The following is a 12,633-nucleotide window of genomic DNA, read 5'->3' on the forward strand; positions in this document are numbered from 1 at the left end:
ACAATTAAGTGTGGAGTAAGTATATAAAGTATACATCACAATTAAGTGTGGAGTAAGTATATAAAGTATTCATCACAATTAGGTGTGGAGTAAGTATATAAAGTATACATCACAATTAAGTGTGGAGTAAGTATATAAAGTATACATCACAATTAAGTGTGGAGTAAGTATACAACAGACATCACAATTAAGTGTGGAGTAATTAGTATACAACAGACATCACAATTAAGTGTGGAGTAAGTATACAACAGACATCACAATTAAGTGTGGAGTAAGTATATATATAAAGTATACATCACAATTAAGTGTGGAGTAAGTATATATATAAAGTATTCATCACAATTAAGTGTGGAGTAAGTATACAACAGACATCACAGTCTCTCATTGAACAGTGACCAAAATAAAGTCAGGTAGGAAATGTTTCAGGAACTATAATGTTGGTTTAGACTTAGGTGAATAAATAAGGTAAGTAGATTAAATAAGTTTAAGAATAAACTAGTACTTACTGTAAAATATTGTCATGTACACATGTATTTGAAAATTAGGATTTAGTATATTTAAATCATATAAGCTACTGCATTTAACAAATCTTAGAAATGAAGCTGGCTTGGCACCAGGACTGTAATCAGTATCAACTGGAGTAAGACTTAATATGTGACGATTTGGTGACATTGTCACCTTAATCAGACAATCCCATATCAAATCCAATACTCACTATGTGATATACCGGGTATGAAACTTGATCTTTATTTCATAACTCATCATTCACCCAAAAGAAAATGTTCCGTTGAAATGCTAAAAAGAGTAAATGATTTATGTCACAAGGTGATCTATGTTTTATTACGAGTATAGTACATTTATAGAGAGAATTTCAATCACCAAACTGATAGCTTTCTTATCGATCAAGAAAGTAGAATTCACTATTTTTAGACATCATAATCCCATGCCTTGTAATTTGTCCATAACAGTTTTCATGGTTCTGCAATTACAATACACAACAACAGCAACCTCTCCCCTAACTTTTAGTCTATGTGTTGAACCTCTGGGCTTATAGCTCAGGATCAATATGGATGGTATGATGTATCCTGATTTGATACTCGTGTTTCTCTCCAACAGACATGTTTATGTGATACCTGTATTCGTGTGGGTCCTCACACTGGCCATCGTGTTCGCCCTCAAGTTTATCCAGCCGGTTGTCTCTGTGTTCACCTTTTTTAAAGGATCTCTCCTACTGGGAACTGTAAGTTACTACACTAGACAGCTATATGTACATTGCTGTATATTTAAAGTGAAGACCCACAGTAACTTAACAAATAAATGCAAATTGGAAATGTGTTTGAGATCATTTATCATGTGTGTTCATAGAATATTGTATAAAATGTTCATTTGTTTCTATATGTCATCAATCCGTCACTGTCCTCAATAATACAGAATATTATATAAAATGTTGTATCTATAACATCAATATGTTATTGTCCTCAATAATACTGTAGCCATGATCTTATTTTTGTTGTCCTAGGTGATAGTGACTTTCTATGTGGGGGCAGAGGTCAACAGAGAAATTCACAATGACTTTAGTGCCGTGGGAGCTCCCTTCCTCATGGGAACCGTTGCCCTTGGTAACCTGATTTAGTAATCAGATAATTTATGAAGCATTAAAAATTTTAAAATGCGTCGCTGTAACAGCCATGCTTCTTATTAGTATATTTGTTCTCTCTTTCTGAATGTGTGCTAGTTTAAATTTGTAAAATTCTGTTGCTAATTACATATGAAATAACAAAGCATTAGGAAGGAATGAATGCACAGTATATTTGTGATGTGGTAGACAAGGTGTACATATTCCTCCATAAATATAACAAGATTGTTGATGTAGAAAGTACATATTATGAATTCTACTGATTTTTTTTTCTGATTTCCTGTCACCAGGGGGTGTAATCAACACAATGCCGTTGATGTACAGTAAGATCAGTCCGGTGACTAATCAGGTGAGTAAACATAGAAATCAAATTAGTGTAGAGAGAGGCCATCAGTCCAATTAGTGTGGAGAGAGGCCATCAGTCCAATTAGTGTAGAGAGAGGTCATCAGTCCAATTAGTGTAGAGAGGGCATCAGTCCAATTAGTGTAGAGAGAGGCCATCAGTCCAATTAGTGTAGAGAGAGGCCATCAGTCCAATTAGTGTAGAGAGAGGCCGTCAGTCCAATTAGTGTAGAGAGAGGCCATCAGTCCAATTAGTGTAGAGAAAGGCCATCAGTCCAATTAGTGTAGAGAGAGGCCGTCAGTCCAATTAGTGTAGAGAGAGGCTGTCAGTCCAATTAGTGTAGAGAGAGGCCGTCAGTCCAATTAGTGTAGAGAGAGGCCATCAGTCCAATTAGTGTAGAGAGAGGCCATCAGTCCAATTAGTGTAGAGAGGGGCCATCAGTCCAATTAGTGTAGAGAGAGGCCATCAGTCCAATTAGTGTAGAGAGGGGCCATCAGTCCAATAGTGTAGAGAGAGGCCATCAGTCCAATTAGTGTAGAGAGAGGCCATCAGTCCAATTAGTGTAGAGAGAGGCCATCGGTCCAATTAGTGTAGAGAGAGGCCATTAGTCCAATTAGTGTAGAGAGAGGCCATCAGTCTAATTAGTGTAGAGAGGGGCCATCAGTCCAATTAGTGTAGAGAGGCCATCAGTCTAATAAGTGTAGAATGAGGCCATCAGTCCAATTAGTGTAGAGATAGGCCATCGGTCCAATTAGTGTAGAGAGAGGTCATCAGTCCAATTAGTGTAGAGAGAGGCCATCGGTCCAATTAGTGTAGAGAGAGGCCTTCAGTCCATATAGTGTAGAGGGAGGGCATCAGTCTAATTAGTGTAGAGAGAGGCCATCAGTCCAATTAGTGTAGAGAGAGGCCATCAGTCCAATTAGTGTAGAGAGAGGCCATCAGTCTAATTAGTGTAGAGAGGGGCCATCAGTCCAATTAGTGTAGAGAGGCCATCAGTCTAATAAGTGTAGAGAGAGGCCATCAGTCCAATTAGTGTAGAGAGAGGCCATCAGTCCAATTAGTGTAGAGAGAGGCCATCGGTCCAATTAGTGTAGAGAGAGGCCATCGGTCCAATTAGTGTAGAGAGAGGCCATCGGTCCAATTAGTGTAGAGAGAGGCCATCGGTCTAATTAGTGTAGAGAGAGGCCATCGGTCCAATCAGTGTAGAGAGAGGCCATCAGTCCAATTAGTGTAGAGAGAGGCCATCAGTCCAATTAGTGTAGAGAGAGGCCATCAGTCCAATTAGTGTAGAGAGAGGCCATCAGTCCAATTAGTGTAGAGAGAGGCCATCAGTCCAATTAGTGTAGAGAGAGGCCATCAGTCCAATTAGTGTAGAGAGAGGCCATCAGTCCAATTAGTGTAGAGAGAGGCCATCAGTCCAATTAGTGTAGAGAGAGCTCGAGGCCTTAAGTCCAATTAGTTTAGAGACAGGCCATTTGTCCAATTATTGTAGAGAGAGGCCATCAGTCCAATTAGTGTAGAGAGAGGCCATCAGTCCAATTAGTGTAGAGAGAGGCCATCAGTCCAATTAGTGTAGAGAGCGGCCATCAGTCCAATTAGTGTAGAGAGGCCATCAGTCCAATTAGTGTAGAGAGAGGCCATCAGTCCAATTAGTGTAGAGAGAGGCCATCAGTCCAATTAGTGTAGAGAGAGGCCATCAGTCCAATTAGTGTAGAGAGAGGCCATCAGTCCAATTAGTGTAGAGAGAGGCCATCAGTCCAATTAGTGTAGAGAGAGGCCATCAGTCCAATTAGTGTAGAGAGAGGCCATCAGTCCAATTAGTGTAGAGAGGCCATCAGTCCAATTAGTGTAGAGAGAGGCCATCAGTCCAATTAGTGTAGAGGGAGGTCATCAGTCCAATTAGTGTAGAGAGGCCATCAGTCCAATTAGTGTAGAGAGAGGCCATCAGTCCAATTAGTGTAGAGAGAGGCCATCAGTCCAATTAGTGTAGAGAGAGGCCGTCAGTCCAATTAGTGTAGAGAGAGGCCGTCAGTCCAATTAGTGTAGAGAGAGGCCGTCAGTCCAATTAGTGTAGAGAGAGGCCGTCAGTCCAATTAGTGTAGAGAGAGGCCGTCAGTCCAATTAGTGTAGAGAGAGGCCATCAGTCCAATTAGTGTAGAGAGAGGCCATCAGTCCAATTAGTGTAGAGAGAGGCCATCAGTCCAATTAGTGTAGAGAGAGGCCATCAGTCCAATTAGTGTAGAGAGAGGCCATCAGTCCAATTAGTGTAGAGAGAGGCCATCAGTCCAATTAGTGTAGAGAGAGGTCATCAGTCCAATTAGTGTAGAGAGAGGCCATCAGTCCAATTAGTGTAGAGAAGTCATCAGTCCAATTAGTGTAGAGAGAGGCCATCAGTCCAATTAGTGTAGAGAGAGGTCATCAGTCCAATTAGTGTAGAGAGAAGCCATCAGTCCAATTAGTGTAGAGAGAGGCCATCAGTCCAATTAGTGTCGAGAGAGGCCATCAGTCCAATTAGTGTAGAGAGAGGCCATCAGTCCAATTAGTGTAGAGAGAGGCCATCAATTCAATTCAATTCATTTATTGACTTTAGGTCTATGACCCATCAGTACATAAATTAATATACATGTATTTATATATGTATATATATATATATATGAATACAACATGTATTATAATAAAATTACAAAACGTAATTGACTTATTATAATTAAATACGGAAACCGATTAACCGACATATGTACTATATTATGAGGAATATTAATCAACCATATTGTCTACTGGCAACATCAGCAAAAAAATACATTGTAACCACTTAATCTTACAAGGGCTGCGCCCAATCACAGAATTGATACTAATTATAATACACTGTTACAGAATAAGGATTCTAGGAGAACTTTTATAACAGTCAGTCAGAGAGACATGGAAAAAAAGTATCAGATAATACCATTTGGTAAACACGACAGACGGACACCGGGAGGTTCAACAATGTATAAGCACACTATTATGCAATAACGTGTTACATCAAAACTCAACACCTACACAAACCAAGTATATTTACACAATTCTGCAACTAAAAGCTTCTTTGATAAATCTTCCTAGCAAATTCAATTCTTTAAGACTATTTGTGTTCAGTAATTCTATTACTTTGAAGACTGAAGGTTTTTTCCAAAAATATTTCTTTATATATTTTCCTCTAAGAGTTGAATATTTTTGACATACGAGTAAAAAATGAAATTCATCCTCAACTTCTAAAGAATTACACTTAATGCAATACCTATGACACCTGGGAATATTCCTATACCTTCCTGATTCTATAGCTAGATTGTGTGCTGAAAGTCTCAGTTTTGTTATCATTTTTCTCAATTGACTTGGTAATGATTTGGTGAGGTAGAATTGCAGTGTTACTTTATTAACCATATGTTTGTATAGATCACATTTACTCAACATATGTAATGAGTTAAACAATGTCTGAGAGGCCTGGTCATTAATTCTTTCTTTTATAATAGGCATATAAACAAAATCAGAAGGTAACTGACGTAACCATATATATCCAAATCCAAGTTCAAATAATTTGTGCTTCACATGCAAGAGCCAATTCTGTTTTGGATTCTCTTTCTCAATTTCCATGTAGAGCAAGTTGTAAGCCTCTCTTAGTATACAATTACCATCAGTCCAATTAGTGTAGAGAGAGGCCATCAGTCCAATTAGTGTAGAGAGAGGCCATCAGTCCAATTAGTGTAGAGAGAGGCCATCAGTCCAATTAGTGTAGAGAGGCCATCAGTCCAATTAGTGTAGAGGGAGGGCATCAGTCTAATTAGTGTAGAGAGAGGTCATCAGTCCAATTAGTGTAGAGAGGCCATCAGTCCAATTAGTGTAGAGGGAGGGCATCAGTCTAATTAGTTTAGAAAGAGGCCATCAGACAATTAGCTAGAGATCTTGAGTTGGAACCCCAGTGTGGACGGGATATTCATCATTTCCTCCCTCTGGTGTTTGTTTGTTTCATGGAATTGTCTATACTCTGAGTTTGAAATAATAAAAAGTACAATTTCATAAGTAACTATATTGTATATGTGACTTGTATACATGCATACTGTAGCTGACATATAGATGATCAATTTCATGTGACATACAGTAATGATTGTTACCATGCGATGCTGTAAAATTCAATCTTTCAATATTAGATAGAGAAAAGTGTAGTCATTTTAAAGCTGCCATACCACTAGGTTTTGTTGTTTCAGATTGTTTTTACCTTTTATAAGTGAATTCTGTACCTATGTACCCATTGTCAAAGGTCAAAGGATTCATTCCAATTCCTGAATAATATTTTTTTTTTTGTAATTTTTAACAAGCTAAGTTAATCATACAATTTTTGATTTCCAGGTGAAGTATTTCCGCTTAGCTGTGATTTTAGGTTTAGTGACATGTACAGTGTTAAATGTTTTATGGTAAGTACAAATCTAAAGTAGGATAATCTACTTATTAAATGTACAGTGATATAATATACATTCAAATTGTTACTCACAATACTTATATTAATTATATCATATACATGCAATAATTTATAAAGCGTCTGATTTGTAGCATCACTTAGCTAGGATATAATGTATATTTGATTAATGAATTGACTGGGAGAACACTGTTGAACTGTTTGTATCATTTGGATGTAATGGAATTAACTTACGTTGGTCACTGTAGATATATTAATCTAACAGATTCAAACTTTTTACTTGTTTCAGGTGCTGGGCAGTGCTGGACATTGTCCCCCAGTTAGCTGTATCGCCCTGTAGTATAAACCGTACTCTCTCTGTACAACAGCAGAGGGGTGATCAAAGTCAGATTTGTGAAAATTCCATTTCACTTGAAGGGTATGTATCGCATCTTACCAAATTCTTATCACAGGAAAACAGATATCTTTGAAACTTTTCTAATAATATGTGTATACTAGGTAGTTTTCTTTCTGATTCTAATTTCAAATTGGTTTATGCATTAATTGCTAAGAATCCTATCTTGAAGTTTGTTCATCAGAATCTTCTATATATAATTACAAATGTAAATCCTGCAAATATCATTATCATATACACATTACCATGCATAGTATATATGATATATTCATTATTGATTTAATTAAAGTCTTCATCAGGCCAATGCAAAATAGTCACCTGGTTTTCAGGATCTTCCCCAACTGCTTTGAAGTAAAAACAAGGCCTCTCATCTTGTATGTTTTTCGTGGTTGAATTAAAAAACTCATTATTCTTTGGGGGAAAATGCATCACCATCAAACCTTCCCCTGTCATATTCATTATGTTTAACCATGAAATTAGAGTACATTTTTAAGATCACCTATTGCAATCGCCTTTTGCCCGGTGTGGTGCGTCATGAACAATTTACATTTTCAACTTCTTCTCAATCACTAACAGGTCCAAAGACCTGATATTGGGTCTGTAGCATGCTGGGATGAAGGACTACCAAGTTTGTTCAAATGGATTACCTTGACCTTCATTCAAGGTCACTGAGATAAAATATGCTAAAATGTTTGAACAACTTCTTCTTAGTATTCAAAAGGCCAAGTGACCTTATATTAGGTCTGTAGCATGCAGGGAATGAAGCACTTCCAAGTTTGTTCAAATTGATGACCTTGACCTTCATTCAAGGTCACAGGGGTCAAATATGCTTAAATCTTTAAACAACTTCTTCTTGATTACCAAGAGGCCCAAAGAATTGATAATGGGTTTGTATCATTCTGGGGTAAAGGGCTATAAAGATTGTTCATCATTCAAGGTCAAAGGGGTCAAATATGCTTAAATATATCAAAACTCAGGTGACATTAAAGCCCATGGGCCTGAGTCATTAATGTGAAACAAAAACAATGAACTGTGCTACCTACATTTTGAAGCAGTTTATATGAAAATGGATAGATTGGTTTGGAAAATGAAACAATAAACCCTCAATTGTTTTTTAATTCACAAGTAAAGTGATAAAAAATACCTTTCTCCCTCACATCTCTTTTCAGAACAATTTGGCCAAGAACCAAGTAATTAATTTTGTTTAGCCTTAGTTGTGGTTTTTGAGTTGTTTTGTGACCAATCACTTATTTAATGGATGCCATTGTTTGCTTTCTTGTTATTTTCCAAACTGGAGCCCACTCTATTCCAACGTTTAATGAGTAGGTGTGAGTAATTATATGGACCCACCTACAGTGATTCTAGTCTTTGTTATATGAAATTTAAATCTAACAAGTACATGTAACAAATATTAACTGAGTAAAACAAATATGCCATCACAGGAGTAAATCTGTCTCATACATACATTGGTACTGTCATGTAGTTATTAGTATATACCCATTCACTGCAACAAAAAAACAAAAAAATGATTTTCTTTATTTGTGATACAGATCTGCAGCAGTTGGAGAAATCTCAACCATACCTCTTACAAAAGTGAGTGATATTGTTTAATTTCTGGGGATTATTACCTCATTTTCCAGTGATTATAATTGATTTTGATTGAGAGATGGTTATTGTTTATTATGTAGCTGTACAACATTGATATCTTTAAGGATATAGTATAAGTGATGTTAGGTTTAGGAGCATTCAGTGTCTTGAGTAAGTCTGTTATCTGAGGTACGTAAGATTAAGTTTCCACAAATACTCGGTGAAGTATCGGAATGAAATCCTTGTAACTACTGCTTGACAGTGAATCAGTCTTTATTAAATAGAATATGTTAAATCTTGTTGCCAAAACACTGCTCCTTATCATAGTTATCACAATTCTGTAAAAGACAAGATAACATCTTAAAAAATGGATAAGAGATCACAGACTACCATTTCTATCTTACATGTACAATTTTGAACTACGTCTGTTTGACAGATAAAAGATCACCAACTGCCATTTCTACCATACATGTACAATTTTGAACTACATCTGTTTGACAGATACATTTATTTAATAGATTACCGACTACCATTTCTACCTTGCATTTACAATTTTGAAAACTGTTTGACAGATAAGAGATCACAGACTACTATTTCTACCATACATGAACATGTACAATTTTGAACTACATCTGTTTGACATATACATTAATAGATTACCGACTACCATTTCTATCTTACATGTACAATTTTTGAACTATGTCTGTTTGACAGATAATAGAAGAGAATTACCCGTCCTTTTACTATGTGGCTATACTGGTGGAGGTGTTTATAGTGGTCAGCATTACAGTGTCCTTCCTGACTATAGGGGCAGTTCTCCATCACACATGTAAGTAAAACATTAATGGTTGTTATTGTTTATTTTAGTCATACCAGATCTGTTCCAAGCAGCTCTAAAATGACAAACTGCAGAATCACCCACTTCTTTCTCAATCTGGGCCGCTCAACCTCATATATATACCCCTAATCTACACACCAAGTCTACAAATCACTCAGACTTCTATCTCCATCTGGGCCCCTCAGACTGCTCTATATGTACCCCTAATCTACACACCAAGTCTACAAATCACTCAGACTTCTATCTCCATCTGGGCCCCTCAGACTGCTCTATATGTACCCCTAATCTACACACCAAGTCTACAAATCACCCAGACTTCTATCTCCATCTGGGCCCCTTAGACTCCACTTTATAGACCCCTTATCTACACACCAAGTCTACAAATCACCCAGACTTCTTTCTCCATCTGGGCCCCTCAGACTGCTCTATATGTACCCCTAATCTACACACCAAGTCTACAAATCACTCAGACTTCTATCTCCATCTGAGCCCCTTAGACTCCACTTTATAGACCCCTTATCTACACACCAAGTCTACAAATCACCCAGACTTCTTTCTCCATCTGGGCCCCTCAGACTGCTCTATATGTACCCCTAATCTACACACCAAGTCTACAAATCACTCAGACTTCTATCTCCATCTGAGCCCCTTAGACTCCACTTTATAGACCCCTTATCTACACACCAAGTCTACAAATCACCCAGACTTCTTTCTCCATCTGCGCCCCTCAGACCCCCCTATATATACCCCTAATCTACACACCAAGTCTACAAATCACTCAGACTTCTATCTCCATCTGCGCCCCTCAGACCCCCCTATATATACCCCTAATCTACACACCAAGTCTACAAATCACTCAGACTTCTATCTCCATCTGCGCCCCTCAGACCCCCCTATATATACCCCTAATCTACACACCAAGTCTACAAATCACTCAGACTTCTATCTCCATCTGCGCCCCTCAGACCCCCCTATATATACCCCTAATCTACACACCAAGTCTACAAATCACTCAGACTTCTATCTCCATCTGCGCCTCTCAGACTCCCCTATATATACCCCTAATCTACACACCAAGTCTACAAATCACTCAGACTTCTATCTCCATCTGCGCCTCTCAGACTCCCCTATATATACCCCTAATCTACACACCAAGTCTACAAATCACCCTGACTTCTATCTCCATTTGAGCCCCTCAGACTCCGCTATATATACCCCTAATCTACACACCAAGTCTACAAATCACTCAGACTTCTATCTCCATCTGGGCCCCTCAAGACTCCCCTATATATACCCCTAATCTACACACCAAGTCTACAAATCACCCTGACTTCTATCTCCATCTGGGCACCCCAGACTCCCCTATATACCCCCTATATATACCCCTAATCTTCACACCCAATCTACAAATCACTCAGACTTCTATCTCCATCTGAGCCCCTCAGACTCCGCTATATATACCCCTAATCTACACACCAAGTCTACAAATCACCCTGACTTCTATCTCCATCTGGGCCCCCCAGACTCTCCTATATATATCCCTAATCTTCACACCAAATGTACAAATCACCTAGACTTCTATCTCCATTTGAGCCCCTCAAGACTCCCCTATACATTTGTATATACACCTAATCTTCACACCAAATCTACAAATCACCCAGACTTCTATCCACTTTCTTCATCTGTGTAAGCAGCCCCTATATACAGTTAATCCACACACCAAATTTGCCATTAACAAAAGGATATTTCACACTCTATGATTGTAATGCTATCTTAAAATAATCTATAGCCCCGGCTTTGCTCTGTCTGTCTGTCCTTTTCACTTTGTCCGCTGTATTAATATACATCAGTTACAATAAGGTGATCTGCATAGATCAAGGTTCAAGGCCCTTTGGTTCATGTCTGGAGCATAACTTTGCTTGCGTTTAAACTTAATGAAACATGATGTATACAATGGTCACACAAAGATTGATCTATGGACCCTTAATTACGGAGTTATTGCCCTTTGTTGAAATTTTGTGTTGTGAAGAATAACTATTATATTTTGATTTGACGCTGATGAAACTGATCACAGTACACTTTTTGAAAACAGTTTCACACCATTTAACTTATTTTCTGTTTGCTTCTGATAATTTTGAATGAAGATTATTGACAGTGAAAATACACATTAATACCAAATTCTTACTCTTTCTGGTATTGATCATTATACTTGATGTAATTCTGCTTTGTGAGTTTTCAAATAATTACAAGCCAATAAATGGATAACTGTTTTATAGTGTAACAATTTAAATACCGTATATATGTCATCTAAAAGGCGTTTATATAGAGAGCAGTGTCTCAAGTATTATTAATATTTCAAAATGTTTATATAGTACTGTACATTTAGCTAGTTTCATTAGATTTAAAAAATAGATATTATCCAATTTCAAAAAATAATGTGGATTCATCAGGAAAGACAAATGCTTGTCCAATTCACATAACATGATCTAGTTAATCTTTCTACTAATACCGTTGTGTTTATATGCTGGAAAACCCCCCAAAAAACCCTACAGTTTAATGTTGTATCTTGCAGGTTTTGTTAGATTAACTGTATGTCTTTGTTTGTAATTAGTACAGGGGTGGGTAGATTCTGTCTGGGCCAGAAAACGTCCCAGTGGTGGTACAAAGACTGTGACTGGATGTTGTAACCAGCATTTGTAAGTTTATAAAATTATTGACCTTTGAACCCTGTGTTTCCAAGTTGTTTACTTTTATATACATTGTAGGTATCCATATTTATTCATTTGAAAATTTAAGCTGAACACAATTGAGTCAGAAAACAATCCAATTCCCAGTAACATCTGTCTCATTGAAGGTGTTCATGTTTACTGTTTTTATGTTTTCCATGAATTACACTGGTCTTCTTACAACAAATCTATCAGTGTTTATGCTAGAGGCTACATGTTTTTCATAGCATTTATTTTAAAACTTAGCAATTTTCCTAACACTAACAGCATTATAAACTTTTGAATAAGCATGTGTTAACAGTGTAACAGTCATGTATAATCTTACAATCATTGATTTGTAGTTGGTGTTAGTCATGTATATAATCTTACAATGATTGTTTTGTAGTTGGTGCCATTCATTCCTATCCCTAGCCATGTTTGGGATAGTGTTTACTGTGGCCATGATGGACCCTCAGGTAATTGACAGATTTTACTTAAGGCATGAGGAGATTCCAGTGGAGATAATTCTGTATCATTGATCACATGACATTAAGTTTTTATAGATATTTCTGCCATTACAATATATGTAATTGCTTCATTTAGCAAAAGTAATTGGAATATGATCATGAATTAACTGTGAATTTACCATGAATTTATCTATGGACTGATGGTGAATTTACCAT

General features: G+C 37.2%; 1 protein-coding gene across 1 annotated transcript in view; it reads left to right on the forward strand.

The window, feature by feature from the left end:
* The window catches only part of LOC117342579, a 31,522-nt gene that overhangs the window by 9,935 nt on the left and 8,954 nt on the right, over nucleotides 1-12,633 (forward strand). Inside the window, exons 8-16 of the mRNA XM_033904770.1 lie at nucleotides 1,117-1,240; nucleotides 1,520-1,619; nucleotides 1,927-1,985; nucleotides 6,360-6,424; nucleotides 6,716-6,844; nucleotides 8,371-8,413; nucleotides 9,122-9,236; nucleotides 11,857-11,941; nucleotides 12,357-12,426. Of these exons, the coding sequence (XP_033760661.1) occupies nucleotides 1,117-1,240; nucleotides 1,520-1,619; nucleotides 1,927-1,985; nucleotides 6,360-6,424; nucleotides 6,716-6,844; nucleotides 8,371-8,413; nucleotides 9,122-9,236; nucleotides 11,857-11,941; nucleotides 12,357-12,426 (790 nt within the window). The remainder of the gene's footprint in view (nucleotides 1-1,116; nucleotides 1,241-1,519; nucleotides 1,620-1,926; nucleotides 1,986-6,359; nucleotides 6,425-6,715; nucleotides 6,845-8,370; nucleotides 8,414-9,121; nucleotides 9,237-11,856; nucleotides 11,942-12,356; nucleotides 12,427-12,633) is intronic.

The sequence above is a fragment of the Pecten maximus genome, chromosome 14 (assembly GCF_902652985.1).
Source record: "Pecten maximus chromosome 14, xPecMax1.1, whole genome shotgun sequence".
Lineage (NCBI taxonomy): Eukaryota > Metazoa > Mollusca > Bivalvia > Pectinida > Pectinidae > Pecten > Pecten maximus.